Source organism: Molothrus ater, chromosome 6 (genome assembly GCF_012460135.2).
Source record: "Molothrus ater isolate BHLD 08-10-18 breed brown headed cowbird chromosome 6, BPBGC_Mater_1.1, whole genome shotgun sequence".
In the NCBI taxonomy this organism is placed as follows: Eukaryota; Metazoa; Chordata; class Aves; order Passeriformes; family Icteridae; genus Molothrus; species Molothrus ater.
The window spans coordinates 29873806-29890443 of NC_050483.2; the positions used below are offsets into that span (position 1 = coordinate 29873806).

General features: G+C 42.4%; 1 protein-coding gene across 1 annotated transcript in view; it reads left to right on the top strand.

The window, feature by feature from the left end:
• The first annotated feature begins 5366 nt into the window (after positions 1–5366).
• The window catches only part of PLEKHH1 (pleckstrin homology, MyTH4 and FERM domain containing H1), a 50573-nt gene continuing 39301 nt past the window's right edge, over positions 5367–16638 (top strand). The window contains exons 1-2 of the mRNA XM_036383246.1: positions 5367–5394; positions 10867–11042. Of these exons, the coding sequence (XP_036239139.1) occupies positions 10902–11042 (141 nt within the window). The 5' untranslated portion in view covers positions 5367–5394; positions 10867–10901. The remainder of the gene's footprint in view (positions 5395–10866; positions 11043–16638) is intronic.

The following is a 16638-nucleotide window of genomic DNA, read 5'->3' on the forward strand; positions in this document are numbered from 1 at the left end:
TTCTCTCCCCCACCAGGCGGTACAGACCTCCACTGGTTGTGGAAGGGCAGGGATTCTCCATCAGAGACTGTCTTGTGCAGCTTCCCCTGCCTCTTACCACACAGCTGCCCCAAGTGCCCATTCCAAAGTTCTTAGATGAGCACCCAAACAGAGGGCAAGCTGGGACCTACTTTGGTTTTTACTAGAAGTATTGATGTAACATGTCTGGAAATAGTATTTTCCCCCAGCTCTGCTATGGACAAGGACAACACCTTCTCCTAGCCTACCCAAATTTCTCCAATCCAGCAACTCTTTTCACAAATCTGGCAAGGATCAGACTTGGGTTCTCTCCCCATGATCTCTTGTGGTCTGAGTTTTTATGCTGAGAAGCTATTTTTAGTGATGGCTGGGTGCAGAACTGTAATGAACAACAGTAGTAATAGGGGTCTATGTTCCATGGAGCTCTTCTGGCTACCTGCAGCACAAACTATTGCCTCCTCAGCACTCCCCTAATAAACATGCCCCTCAGACAGATGATGTTTAAAAATGGGGCTGAGATGACCAGTTTGTCCATACAGCTGCCACTGCTGCTGCTTGTCAGAGGACAGCTGACCAGTGGTTATTTCTTTTACTTGGTTTGAATTCAAACCAGTAATCTATAAATGAATTGGCACCCTGCTCCCCACGTTATTTAGATCTCTTTCTCCAGTACAGCTTTTTGCATTGTGCTTCCAGAGACAGGTCTGTAAATAGGTATTTTCCTGGCATTTCACAGGATACCTCGGGAAGGAAAACTACTGTAGGTTGTTGACTACTTTGCCTGAGCTTCCCTCCCCCTGGGAAGAAAGACCTGTTCCTGCTATTCAAGGAAGTTCTAAGGGATACGGACTGTCCCTTGCAGCAGCAGATGTGGCCCTCTCTTACAGAACTGGGGCTGCCAGAGCAGCAGGTCCAACTTTCCAGGGCTCTTCCTGATTCCTTCCAGCACTTTGTCATAGCTCCACCACCCTCTTTCTATGCAGCATCTGGATTGACACAGTTTACCTGTGACTTGCATCATGTGCAGCACCACTTGCACTGCTGTAGCCTGTGGACTCAGAAACAGATTCAAAGTGTGCTGTGGTATGTGGGAACCTTTGGGGCTGCATACCAGCCAATGCCAGACACAAGAAGACCACACAAAACAAATACACTTGTAAAGACTGTTTTCCTTCTCTGCAGCTTGAAGACTCCCACATGCCATCCTCCTTTCTCCCCTGTTCTGAAACAGGAGTTGAACAGGCACACATGAGCATGCTCATAACAATCCCAAACTGGCTTTTTAAGATCCAGTTGTCTGATTTATGATCTAGATAAACCTATGGGAATACAAGCATTAAAAAATATTAATTACTGTGAGGGATGTTACATCTGTGTGTATTTTTATAGAGAAGAAAGTTAAATTTTTTATCACAGGCTATTTTAATGATAGTTAAAGACTTCTTAATCTATTGGAAAAAGACATAGTGAAATCTGGTACTTAGAAGCTGAAACTGGAAAAACCCAGAGATGAAACAGGGCAAGAACTATCAATACTGACAATAACACTTGAGTTGGCCCTGGGATGACTCCCCAAGGAAAATGGGAATTCTCAATTGTTTTGCTCTGTGCCAGTCAAGACAGTATATATAAAACATATGTTCTTGCTCAAGTTCTGGCTGGAATAATACACATGAGTGTCTGTGTGTGAAGTGTGACAGGATGACCACAACATGATCAAAACCAGCTGACAGAGTACTGAAGGGCAATGGTTTCCTGGCCCTCCCACTGGGTCCTCCCACGAGCAACTGATTTATGCAGCAAGGTGATCCACAGCTGCCAGTCTCTTATTTTAATGCTGCATGAACTTGTCATTGTTGATTAGAAGAGAAGAAAGGCAGGGGTTGCAGCTCTGTGTTGTGTCTATCAGCACATGCAAACCCAGGAGAAAGAGAACTAGACACAAAGGCCATTTTCAACATTTTTAAGCTTCTAACACAGGTGGAATTTAGAGAACTACAATATGAAGTCCGAGCTGCTTGTGGAGAGCGACAAATACCTCAAACAGGTGTTTCAAGGTACTGGGGTTTTTTTTGTGCAACTTTTTTTCCTACACAGGATTGAGCCTTCAGTGGGGCTCTGACACGTGAACTTTTGGTCTGGCTGGTGTCCTTGCCCATTTGGTAAGTTTTCAGCAGCACTGTGTCTGGAACACAGTGCTCTCTCCCACCTGCAGAGCTATGACAACTTTGCTTACTAAGAGAAAGAGTTCATTCTGCTCTCATCTTCTGACCCCTCACTCTCATTTATCTCTTTGTCCTTCTATTTAGGTATCTTGGATATGGTGCTCTGAACAAAGAAGTCTGTGCTTGTGTTGTGATAAGGATAGTCTAACAGTGTAGTCTCACAGTGCCGAGCTAGTTCTCTTGGATCAGCCAGAGAGTTTGTTTTGTCAATAAGGTACTTGCTGTTTACAGTAAATTTCACGTTTTGCTGAATGATTTGTCTGCAGATTGCAAAGACCTGACATACAGTGCTTGAGCAGCCATATTAAAGACAACTGCCCCGGGAAATAATTTGGGAACAATGAGATACTACTGGTTGTTCTTACAACCTTCTCCTTCTGAAGATAAACTGTTTTTCTATTTGCATCATTTAAGGAAAACCATGATTTTTTTTTAATAATATTTTTGTTAAATACTAGAATAGAAGTGACAGAAGATATAAGGAGGCATATCTTTGAAGAATAATTGCATTAACTACATGGCAGAACATTGTTCTGTGAGTGCTGATGTGGTTCTGGGCCTCCAGGGGTTAAAGCAAGGTGTGCAGAGGCAATTCTTAGGGAGGTACTTTATACAAAGTTCAGTGGCTGAGGAATGTCCTGGCAGTCAAGCTTCATTGCCTGGGAAAAACACAAGGCCAGATATTGACATTTCAGTGTGTGATATGATCCGGTTGGCTTTGCTGGTGCAAATGAGAGAACTTGACCAGTGCCTTTAAGGGAAGAATAAAAACAGCTTATAAAATTCAGATTAAGAAATATTCTACTTGCATGCTGTAGTTGAAAGGAGCAAGAATATGAAGGGAATAGCTCCTTTTCTCACTTTGTCTTTGGCGAGCCTCAGTTCAGGAGTGGACTCTGTAAAGCATGAAGCTACATTTTGCCCTCTGAAATACCTATAGGAAGTCACAAATTGTGCTGGTTATTTATTACAATTCCTTGATCACTGGGCATAACGATTAATACAGACTCACACACAACATGCAGACTGTAGGCAACTGGAGCTCCTTCTACTGGGAATTGCTGGACAAATCTTTATGGATGATACTGTCCCAACAGTCAGCTTGGTCTCTGCCTGTCCCTGCTTACCTGTCCAAATGGGAGAGCCCCTCACCAGATGCCTGTTTCTTTTCAGTTCTTTGCCTATCTCTACTTGGCTCTCCAGCCATCCCTTTGTAGTGAATTCCTGCTCTCTGCCTGAACCAGCTCTGTAATGCAGGCTTTGTCTCTTAGCTAGGAACAAGCAGCTTCATTCAACCAAATTCCCATGGAACTGGAAACAGATGAGAAATCTAAAGTGAAACTATCTTTAGGGAACTGCAGAGTCCTCAGAGTCTTTGGAAATCTGACTACTTATTTGGATAATGAGGTGTAGATTTCAGTCTGCCTTTATTCACTCCAGTGTCCAAATATTGACCTTATGTTTTTAGTTATATTTTTATATTTTAACCACTTAATCACATCAGTGTTTTCATTTTTGCATAGTAAGTGATTTGGTACCCAATGTTTCTCTGCTGAGACATCAGTGAAAGCACACTATCAGTGTGAGGAAGAAGTTTACAATGAATGTTTAATAAACAGCAGATCTTGAACCAAGCAGTATCTATGAGCCAGATAACAACTCTTAAGATCTTGTTTAACCATGTCTAGTGAATTGTGTTGCTTAGTGTCCTAGGAGATAATTTTGTTCAGTTCTTCTGTGTGCTTCCTTCATAGATTGTTGAAGCCTATTTATTTCAGACTGCCCTGTTTTGTGTGAGTACCCTCAAGAGGTGCCAAAGTAGTTTCAGAGCTTTCATGGATCCCTCATAACCACTCAAGATATCATCATTCTGGTGCAGCCCTTCACCAACAAGCCAGACTCATTTTCTCGAGATGAGACCAACTGTCATGTCAGTGAAGGGCCCATGTGAAAGGTCCATGGAAAATCGCTGGAAAGATACACATCAGAACGACTGTTGTTATCTCTACTGAGGGGAGCCTCATATAGACATTTTTAAAGTATTTCTGATGGAAATAATGAGCCTGATAATGGAATAAGTAACAAGTAGTTGCTAAACCTGAACCAGAACAAAGGGTCTTTTGCTTTAAAACACACTGGTCTGAGGTCCATATCTCTGGGGACATTTAGTCCTACCACACCCATCTGTCTCCAGTCCCATTTTACTGCCATTTGCATGCTCTGGCCTGCTCAACACAAAGGGAGAGAGCATAGAGCATAAGCTTGGCTAGCCTGGGGTGTCAGAGAGTGGCCGGGGCAGAGGACAGCAGCCAGTAGCACATGGTGTGTGCACTCACTCACTGGCCAGTGCCCAGCCTCCCGAGGCAGTAAAATATCACCAGTTTTTGGTATAACACAGGCAATATACTCCTGTATGTCACCATATATTCATAAGGCATTGCTGCATGAAAAGTAGCTCAGTAAGTGATGGCCTGATGTCTGAATAACATATTTTGTGCACTGGCAGCTATCATTAGGAACGCTTGAAGCCCTGGACCTTGTTTGTTTAAGCCATTTTACGTGAGAAATGGCCACAGTACATGTATCGGTTGGTGTCTTCTGCTCAGGAGACCACTACACTAGTTTGGTTTTCATCTCTGTTGTGGCACTTCATGCCCTGGAGTTGCCTACAACGAGTGAAGGGCGCTCCTCCGAAGTCTGGCACATGACTGCCAGAGAGATCTCGGGAAACTCGGTGGCACTCCCTGAGGGTGCAAGGTGGGCGGAGAGGAAGATGTCCCCGCCCGGGGCAGAGCGCGGCTGCCGCCGTTGAGTCCCGGGCTCCAGGCACCCTGCGCTGCCCGCCCCACCTGCCTCGCCGCTGAGCCTGGGAAGGGGTTAAAAGCCCGGGGCGGCTGATGTCAGTTCCTGCGCTCTTCGGGAGGGCCGTGTCTGATATTTGAGCCGGGCTCTCCCGCCCGAAGGAAACCGGGGAGGGAATAGTAAAGTGCTGAATGGGACAGGAGCCGTGCCGGGCACCTGCCTACCGCCCGGCACCGCGCAGCCGCCCGCGGCCAGGGCCGGCCCCGCCGCGCCGCGGGTGGGGAGCCCCGGGACGCCGCCGGCTGCGCCCGTCCTGCCCCGCCGGGCAGAGACCTCCGCGCCGGCCAAGGTGAGCGCGGCGGGGACGCGCCCCGAGCCCCCCGGCGGGCGAGAGGGCGGCCGGGGGCTCCGGAGGGCCGGTCTGCGCGGGGCTGGCTGGCACGGTCTTCCTCCCCCGGCTTGGCTTTCTTCGAGGGTGACCGTAAGGGGACTGGCGGGAGCATTCTGGGGCTGATGTTGTGGCATCTCTGTTAACTGAGGTTTGCTCTCGGTCTGGGACTTTGGCCCTGAAGAGGCAGGGAAGAAGCGGAGGGAGGAATGGCCACACGAAGGGGGAGATGCAGTCCAAGACTAGATGTCTGTAAGCTCAGCGGTCTCTTCTGCCTTCCTGGTACGCCTCGGTGTGCAGGGCAAGACCTCTGCAGGTAGAAGAGCACAACTGGGAGCCCTTCTTCCTGCCTCCAGGCGCTTTTACTAGCTAAGCCACCTGCGCGGATATATAGGGGAAATTATCCCCCGGCTCCCTCCCACCCCAGGCCCGCGACAAGCTTTTCCTTGCCCTTTCCACAGCTTTTTGTGTTATTTTCTCCCCCCACGCCCCTCTCCGCCCATGCTCTGCACTTCTCAGGCCGCGACTCCTCAGCGGGAAATGACTGCGTGGCTGAGCAATTCCAATGGCCTCGGTGCTAAAAAGCTGAAGGGTGAGGCGAGTTTGAAGTGGAAAATGAGGTGGCTGGGGACAGGGTGTTGATTAATAGTAGAGGATTTCCCCCCTGAGTTTTGCCCATTGCCCGTACTGCTGAACCCCTTGATGCCAATTCAGTGACATGAGAAGAACTCTCTTCCCTTTCTTTTATCACTTTTCTAGTGATTCCTTTTGTAGTAATATGGTAGCTGAAAGTTAGACCAATATGCAGGTCTGTTGTTCAGATACTGGTGCTTTTTATGGGCAGGTGCTAAGAACTGCCGTCCTGCTGTCCTGTGAATCCTCTATGACAGCTTGCGTTAATCTGTTGCTGAACTGAGCAGTCTCACCTGGAACATGGAAATAGTGCTTTACTTGTCTTTATTGTTTGCACTGCATGAACAAAGCTGCAAACACTTTACTTGCATTTGGATCTGCACCTGAAAGTCTTCACATTGATTGATTATTTTGGCTTTTCAGGTGGAAATGTACAAAGTCTCCCAAGTGTTTTGATTTCTAGTTCTGGATCCACCTACATCTGCAACATCAGCTGATTGTAGTCTTAAAACACAAAGAAAAACCCCCAAACACATGACATCTTGATTTAAATTTCAGCTTCATCAGAATTACAACTGGATATGGACATTACAAGTAAATATAATCATATTTATTTTGGATATGGTATTTAGGGTCAGAACTGTCTCTGATGTTGGTCAAAACTTACAGATACATGCATGAGACCTCTAATTTTGACTGCATTTAGCAGATGGTTGGGTCATTTTTCCCCCACAGAGTTTTAGGGTCTTTCTATCTGCCATTATTGTCACTGACAGTTGGATAGTTAACACTGAAAATCAAGTTGCTCTTTAAGAAGTGGCTGTATGCATTTAAGAATGAAATTTTGAAATCTCAGCTTGTTTGAATAGAGTGGCTATCTCCTATGTTCTGAATCCCTAAAATAAGAGTACTGCCTCTGCAAATATCAGGCTCCTACCTTTTTCTTATGCGTAAGGGTTAAAAAAAGACAGCTTTATATAAATATATCCTTATAAATTCTTTATCTGATTTGAAGAGGACTAATATGTGGGAGAGGAGGGGGGGATCAAAAAATGTGCTGAGAAAAAGATGGTTAAGACTTAGTAAAAAGGACATCTGAAATGGCAGATCCAATGGAAGTGATTTAAAGTCAGTCTGTCAGAATGAAGTTGATATTGGAACTCACAGAGTACAGGTGAACTACTTACATTCAGAAGAACAGGGGAGAAGGAACAATGTATTTTAATGGTAAATGAAAATGCAGAATAAGTTTTGTAAATAAAGTTGTAATCTAGAGATAAATATTAGACATTGTGATACAGTATCTTCTCTGAAAAAGTGTAAGGTTTTTGCTAGGGGGAAAAGCTATAATTTTAATCTCTAGTCTTCAGAACTCATTTGGTATGATGACACATGGGGAAGTTATTAGCTTAAGTGGAGGAGATGGTGATTAATAAAAGAATGGTAAGATAGACAAATGACAAGAGAGAATGTGACAACACAGTGCTGAAGAGGGGGTGGTTAGATGGTAGGTATTTTACTGGTAGAATTGGCTACTGACACGGGATTAATCTAATGACACAAAACAAAATCATGCATTCGAAGAAGTAACAAAGTGGGCACAAAATCTGGCAGAGCACTCTTTAAAATTAGTAGAGGAGGAAAAGACTCAGTTGCATAAACAGTAAGACTTCTTCCACATACCCAAAACCAAACTGTGCCTTTTAAATGTTAAAAATACTGCCTATAATTAAAAATATAACCTATAGTTATACTAATCAATCATAGGGTTACCATGGGCCTGGTGAATTTTGCAATCGCAGAATGGTTCAATCACAGAATGGTTCAGGTTGGGAGGGACCACAGTAGGTCATCTGGTCCAATGTCCCTATTCAAGCAGGGCCATCCAAGAGCACATTGCACAGGATTGTATCCAGATGGTTCTTGAATATCTCCAGTGAAGAGTCTCTACAACCTCTCTGGGCAACCTGTTCCAGTGCTCAGTCACCTGCACAATAGAAAACTTCTTCTTTATGTTCAGATGAAAGTTCCTGTGCATCAATTTCTGCCCTTTGCCTCTTATTGTGTTGTACCGCAATGGCCTGTAGTACAGAGAATTTGATCTTTCAGAGATCTGGCATAGACCTGAGCTTTAATAATCTGTTCCAGTCCATTTGTAATTACCCTCCTGCTCTCCCACATCTGCCATTTACAAAGGAAAAGTCAGGTGAAATTCCTCTATTCCAGTTGTGTCGGCTTGTCTGTGAATGTCAACCACCACTGCAACATGGTTGTAAAAAAAAAAAAGGCAATCAGATGAGACCTTCCCTATGAGAGGGGAAAGTGCTAAATGCCTTTACACTAGGCTTTTTTGTGGGTGCATGCTGCCTTTCAGATGCAGTTGTGGTCACCCATGGCTATGAAAGGGAGTGAGAAGAGCCAGCTCTTTTATATGATGTGTACTGAAGCTGGAACAGGTGCAGAGGGAGAGCAGGGAGCTTTTCTTATGAGATTAAAGGAGCCCCTTGTCTCTAGCCTTGCAAATTGAGGTCCTTAAGGTAAAGCTTTTGATATCTGTAAATATATCAAGGTGTAAATATGAGGGAGGAAAAAAAACCCTAGCTAAACTGAAGGGTAATAATCTACAAGACTTAACAGATACAAGCTGGTTATGGTTATGTTTATGCTGGTAATTAAAAGGCAGCTCATTAGATACGTGAGGTTCTAGAATAATAAGAATAGTGGGAGAACTGCAGCATGGTTGTAGGGAAGGGCAGTGTTCATTTATGAAAAGGATTATAAAATGCAGTAGTCTGTGGTAATAAAGAATAAAATGCAATGATTCAGGACACCTGTCCCATCCTAGACCCCCTATTCTGAACAGGGGTATTTGAGTTCAACCAGAAGTTATGGTCTGTGTGGAAAATTACTTTTGCTTTGGCATAAGTTGTTTGGTACATCAGTTTCATTTTGCTTTCTGTCATCCCATTCATTTGTATATCCTCTTTGGATTTAAACTTAATTCATAAAGACCAAAAGCCTGTATGAAAGGTACATAAAAATATGAAAAATACACTTGTATGAAAGAGAACAGAATTTCATTTGAGAGCTGAATTATTTGTGTCCAAAACAGTGTTAGCTGTAAACAAAGTTAACGGTATTGTAGGATCCTTCCATGACTTAGGGCACTCTTTCAGCTTGAGAAGGACTGATAGCACTACCTTACAGGGAAACACTGCAGTGTTGAAAAGTGTACCAAAGGTAACCTGGTTAAATGCCTGGCAAGGACTTAAGGCTAGAGATTAGAGCAGTGTGCTGGATGGGCTGTGGAAAAGGATGGCCTCTATTTCTCTAAAGCAGTAAGTGTGCTGCTTGCAGGAAAGTGGTCTTCTTTCCTATTGTGGAGTGTTTTCAGTGCTGAACATGAATATGCCTTTGTCTTGTTTTACTGAAACCTACCTTCTGGAATAGTAGTTCACAAGTCATTGGAAAAGAGGCAACCTGCAGTCTGGGAAACTTTCTATTACTGAACAAAGCAACCTGAATATAAAATAACTCGCAGTTAATGTTTATAGCCAAAGGGTATAAAATGCATCTTCCTTAACTCGGAACATGAGAGTACTCTATCCAGTATAGCTGGATAGAGGGGTTTGTTGTGTTATGTGTACTCACGCTATTCTGTATACTCACGGTAATTTGAATCTCAAGTCTTACATGCAAAACATGAACCAGATATCCTGACAAGTGGATACAACTGGAGGGACATCTTAAACTTTTCCTCTCTGCAGAGAGATGCAGATGTAAGGGCAATGAGGCAGAGTGACTTTGTTGCTTTCTTGCAAATCCCAGACTGTTCCTTCATCTGTCACAGTTTGGGACTTGTGAGTTTGCCTGTGAGCTGGTGAGAAATTCCTTTTACAAGTAAGGATTTTATTGTTCTGATGAAGCTGAGCTAACAGCTGTTCTAGCTTTGTAAACATTTGTTATTGTTTGATAATATAGCTGGCTGCTGAACTGCACACACTGAGTTGACCTTTTTGTTCATGAATACCTGAATTTGGTTAAGAACATCTATTGCCTAGGTTTTTTGGGTCTTTTAGTATAAGTATCTGAAATGTCTAAACTGTTACTGAGTAGGAAAGTAAAAGGTCTTCAAAAACTACAGCCTTCTCCTCTTTCTGGGGCTGTATATATTTTTTGATGTTTACAAGGACTTCAGTAGAACAGCATATTTTGTCTTTAGCCCTAAGTTATTCCTGTGTGGATTCTCTTTGTTTTAACAGAGCAATTGTTTAGATACTGGGGCACTTCCACTCTTACTGTCAAATGAATGTGTCGAGTAGTTAGGGATTGGGAACAGTTGCTTAATACATTGCATCATCTTAACACAGTCTAAAAAAAGAGATAAAGCACTGATGACCCAAGCTGAAAATGTGTGTGTGATATCTGAGGCAGGAGGTTTTAGTGATTTGAGGGTTTACAGCCATATTGGAACAAAGGAGGCAGGAGTAAAAAGTATTCCTAATGTCTGGGTAGAGGCTGAGCAAGACTGTAAGGGTGGCAGTAAGGTTGTTTCTGGAATATACAGTATAATGCATTAGTAAATTATTTACTCATTCTAAAGGTAAACGTTTATCCATTAAGAGTGACCTCTGGCAGAGGGCAATATCAGTGACTCAGGGTAGTACCACTTCTTCTTCTGCTTGGAGAAGAAATGGCCTTTGTTACCAGTTCTGTAAGAGGGACCAAGGAAAACTAGGCACAGAGGTGATAAGTTTGTCCTTCTAAAATACATACTTATTTTTCCCTTTGATTCTGTAGGATTTTTAGAGCACCTCAGACGACATCCTAAATGGATGATTAACATCACAATGGCAGAACTCACAGTGGAGAATGGCAGCTGTATGGACTGGCAAAAGCGATGCCTTGTGTTGGAGTCCCAGCTCTTCAAATTCCGCTTGCAGGCAAGCAAGATCCGAGAGCTGTTAGCTGAGAAGGTGAGGCAGAGGTGACTTCTTCTACTTTGCAATGAGTTATGACACAAAAACAAAAAATCTGCAAATGCCAAACTATCCAATATATCTGTTACTTGCAGTGAGGATTTATTTCTTGATTACAGTACGTCTTTGCTCTCTGCTTATCAGTTGAGATGCAGAAATGTGCCTGTCATGGTGTAAAGTGGCATATAAAAATTAGCCTTGCTTACTGCAAAATCACCAAGTATTTGGACTCTAGTGGAAAACACTGTACCAGCAAGATTCTGGATATCTGAAGTGACTGAGCCAACAGCGGAGCAAATATGGATGTTTTGGGTAAGAACAGCAGGATCATAACTTGGGTGGCAACAGAAAAGTATGGAGGAGTGAAAATTATGCTATAATGTTAAAAGCCCAGACAGGGATACCCATATTGCCATAGTGTTAGAATAACACTTCATATCCAGGCAAAACATTCTGGGGATGCTGAAGAGCAAGGCCAGATATTTTGAGATCTGGATGTTAGAAACTTAGATGGCATCTGTGGTTTTAGAGACATCTTCTACTAATGTCCTTCAAGTGCCCTCGTGTGAGTTTGTTTGCATTCTAGAGGAGAGAACTGGTAAAAATCTGGATTTTATTTGACTTACTGGAGTTCTGGTTTTTTGCTTGTTTTTGTCATGGTGTGAATATTTTGTGATTTTTCTTAACCTTAAATGGTGTTGTTTTTCAATTAGAATTAACACTTTTTCACTAAATTTGTATGAAGTACAAATTTGTAGGTTGCTGGGGGGGGTCTCCTTCTTTTTTTCAAAATGTGGCTTACATTATCACAGTTCAGTCCAAGATTGCTCAGATATTCAATTACTGTATAGGAAAGTGAGAACAGTTTACTAATGAAGTCAAAATCTGTACAGCTGACTGCAGTTCACTATACCCAATGACAGGTATGTTCTAAACTCACTTTTGCTCCATTCTGTATTATGTAACTTCTATGTGTATATTCTTGTTTGTTGGTTTTGGATGTAAAAACATCCAGGTGACAGCTACTTGAGAGTGGCGTAATTTTTATCCCTGCTTTCATTGTAATTACATTTTCACTATTGCCATATACTGCATGAGACATTTTTTCCACCCTTCATATTTTAAGGAGTTGTGCAATTTTAAGCAGCTTCTTCATCTCCTCAAATTAATTTCTGAGATGGACCTTAATGATTACTTACCTTGAAAAACATTGAAAGTGGTTGTAAAGTCCATTTAGATAAAGGCACATTAGAAAAAAGAATCATGTATAGATGTGGAACTTTAGATGTGCTAAAGACAACCAGTATTCATATGCAATATTTGTAAGTTTGCTGCATTATGAGATCTGTGTCCTTGTGCTTTATTAATTTCTGCTTTGAGAAACTTCCTGACTTACCCACACATGAGACAAGCCCACCTACCAGACTTCCTTATAGAGAACAGACTTGCCAGATATATTTTGACTATCTCTTTAGTGAAGTTTGTGGGTCATGCCAGAGAATTAAATTTTCATCTGCTTCAGGGGCCTGGCTGTCATTTATCCAGCCTTTTAGTCAAAGCGATGCTCTCTTTGCTGAGATTAAGGAGTAGCTTGGTTCAGTGGTCAGGTTATTCTGTAACTACTTCTACAGTGCTGTTGTACCTTTACTTGAAGGGTCAAAGAGCTAACAGGCTTGCAATTCCTAACTCCAGATGTCATGTGGGAAGGGGAGAGCCTCAGCAGGAACCATGGGGCAGCTCCAGCAGGCTCTCAGACACACAGTGCTTATGCTGAACGCTTCTCTTGGGAAGTGTCCTGAGTCTCAGGTTCCCAGCTGGTCTGTAATGACTTGCTCAGAGAGCTTCCTCCCCTTCTCCTCAGTCACCACAGGACACCCCAGCAGTCACAGCAACAGGGGCCCCTGCCTGCACTGCATCCTTCTCACCCTCACGTGGGTAGCGACGCAGAACCGAAGGAGATGCTTGGTTTATGTCTAGTGATGGCAGCTTCAGGGATTTTTGTCATACATTTTATAGCAACTGTGATTTTTAAGGTTTTTTTCCTCATTATGAGAATGAAGAGATTCAGATTTACTGGAAAGTCCTGCATTTCAAGGAAGGTTTTTTGGGGCAGTGAGGGGGGGTGATCTTGGAAAAATGTGACGTCTGCACAGTTTGAAGCTATGTGCCAGCCTGTGGTAAGCATTGTCTTGAGAGCTTCCCAATATGGTTTGCAGTAACAGGAAATTTTTTTAAATACTTTTAGATGGTGAAAGTGAAGAGCAGTGTTAACAGGGGTGTGATACTTGCTTACCAGCTAGGTTGTCATAGGTGTGGAAGTGACTGAAGGGCTTGAAAACCTGATCCCCACATTTTAAATTATTTTTATAACTAATTTTATTATTTCAAGACAGCTTTTACTGTTTTAACTCACAGAAAACCGAACCACTCATGCCTGGCACTGGTAGTACAATGTGCTCTAACAGTTTAAATACTTGAGATTTTTAAAATCTGCTTAGATTGAATAATCTAGATCGCTGTTCAGAACATGGGGAATTTAAAACCAAGTGGTTTAACTGCCAATGCCCTAGTTCACATGGTGTGAACTTCCACATTGATAGCCTGGTGTCAGCTATCAAACAGAGCTGCCCAAGCTGCACAGAGCCTGGCTGGGGGTTGGCGTGGCAGAAGAGCCTTAGTCCCTGGTATCCCAGACAAAGCTCTGCCATCCTGCTGGACCCCACAGGGCACAAGACCCCTGAGTCCTACCTTGTGGACATTAGCAGGGATTGCTTTGGAAACAGGCAGTTGTTTTCACCCTATTTTTCTTGTACACACGCAAGGAAAAGGGATACTCCTCAGCTGGTGAGTGACATAGCAGGCCGTTGTCTCGGCAGCAAGTTGACCTGGTTAAGAGTGAGCTCTGGAGCAGAACAGCAGGAGAAAAATGAAGCTGAGAGGTATAGGAACTTTTTTCACTCAATTTTATGTAGCCTCTTCTGAGCTATCAGGAGAGGGAAAGCCTGTGTGAATGGTTGATGGGAAGATCTTTTGCAGTTTCTAGAAGGGCCATCTGAGTAACTTAACCTGCTTCTCTTATTTCAATAAACAATGAAGATTTGGAAAAAGGATCTTTTGTCTCATGCAAGCACGGCTATTCAACTGGTCCTGTTTCTCCCATACAAGCTGTCTGGGCTAGTGCTTGAAAGAAGAGTTCCGTGCATTTGGCTCGGTTATTAATTTTTTTGTGTGACTTGGGTCACATTGCTTAGTAGCATTTGTCAAATTATAAAGCATTTTGAATGAAAGGACCCATGTAAATACCAAGCATTATTATTAATTCATTGAGGGATTTGAAAGAGCCTTACAAGCATGTATGTATTAAATCTGAATGTGCTCCAGTGCGAGTGCTGACACTGGGGATGAGTGAAATAATGATTTCATGTACACCAGGAACACAGCAGTTATTTAACAGTTCTTAGTAGGACAGCTCAGCAATGTAGTACAGGAAATTAAGACAAATACAAGTTCATTTAAGGCTACAGAGGGAATTAGGGTGACAAAAGTAATTGATTTGGCTGGAACTTAGCAAGGTTGCCCTGCTTGCACAAGTTTCATAACTTTTTAGTGATCAGGAATGGTCCCAACATAGATTCTTTATCCTGATCAAGATCCGTAACTGCTCGCAATGCAAAGGAACTGTTTTGGGACAACAAGGAGTTCTTCAGTCAGAGCAGTGCTGTCTTCGTAAAATAACCTGAGTCTTTCATGGAGATTGATCACCTTGTGGAGGACTGAATTATTAGTTAGAGGATATCTAGTTATTATTATTAGTTAGAGGATATCTAGTTATATCCTCTAGTTAGAGGATATAGAGGATTAGAGGATACCTTGGTAAAAAGGCCCAGAAATTCATCTCTGCTTGAATGTAGAGCCTGTCAATTAATCAGAAAACTAGGAGGGACCAATGATTCTAAAACTACTGTCTTAAACACTCTTTGTTTCACAAAGCATGTTATGTATCCCCAATAGTTATGTTTAGCATCTTTATTTTGCCAATATGTTTTGCTGGTACCTGTCTGTGGTGATGACTGTCCAGAGACCAAAAGATAAATGAATGGGTGCATCACTATTCTGAAGGGGACTCATACTCGTGAAGCACAGACCACTGTTATTTGTGTTAGATTGCCTGGAGCTCAGTCTTCAAGAAGGCTCTTTGGTCAGAGCAGCTTTGTATGGCTGCAATCCTCTGTGGCATCTCTCTGTTCCTCTGCCAAAGAAGCATCCTTGATTTGGATATTAAGTTACAGAGACTGTTGTATTTGATTGTTCCACTGAAAAAGCAAATGTGATAGGTATCATGCTAAATGTAGCAGGTTTTGATCTTCATGGTTTTAATCTATGTCATTGCTTTTATAGTTATGTGACTACTGAGGTGTCTACATGTATGTGCCTTTTGATATGTTTGCTGGTAGGGGTCAGTGTGCTCTTGTGTCAGTGAGAATGTATGGAAAGAAGAGTTGTCTTGCTGCCATATGAAGGAAGGCAAATGGAAACGGGAATGCTGCCACGTCCATTCTGGGTGATCAACCCAAGAGGAATAAGTCCATTTTCAGATATATTGGTTTGGTCCTGTTAGTTACCAACCTGAATACTTGGCTCCAGTGCTTTATCAAAAATGCATTGGAGAGAGAAGGAGCTTAGTTCCCTTTATAGTTTTTCTACTTCAAGCATTATTCTTTTAATCTTCTGAAGATTCTTCTATGTCATTCTTTCCATTGTAAAACATAAGTACAGCAAACTCCATGAAGTGTTCCTCAAATTTTGCATCTTGGTGGATAAAACTTAGTGTTGCTTGAAAGAAGAGACTTTGTATTACTGGGCTTAAATCTGAGACCAATTGAAGCAGGCCAGGTGAAGATGACCTTGGCAAACATCAAATGAGAGGCTAGGTTGATATTTAAAGAAAAATTTAAAAAATGAAACAAACAATTAAAAGAAAAGCCCCAAAACATCCCCCAAACCAACCACAACCCACCAAAAAAATGGCTCTACTGGTAAATTATTAGAAGAACCCCAGGTATATCTGAATTTTATAAGAATGAAGTGACTTATAAACATTTAGAATAAAATTCAATTCAGTGTCCTTTAACTTGCATAGCAGCAATGTTCAGATGTTGAATCACATAATTGTCAGTTTGCAAAGCTCTTTGAAAGAAAAAGAAGCATTGGAAAATTAAGATTGTTGTTAATCTTGTCAGTTATAAGTCTATGATGCCTTTGAAGCCAAAGCAAAGTATTCAGTGGTTTTAATGTGACATTATAGAGAACCTGCTGTGAGCTTTCCAAGATACATTCATTTTTATTTACCATTGTGAATGAATCCTAGCTGAAATAAGATCAGGGAAGAATGGTGCACTGTAGACAGGCTCCTTGCAGGGACAGCCCACGGTGTGTAAATTGTAGAGATGAGGTCAAGACTTTGGCACTGTTCCTTTGACCCATGTAATGAATGATGAGGCTCACTAATGAGAAGATGGTTCCGGTGTATTCAGAGTAGGGCAGAACACTGGAAAAGGCCAAAGGCTTTTTTTTCTTGGTCAAAGCTGTCCAG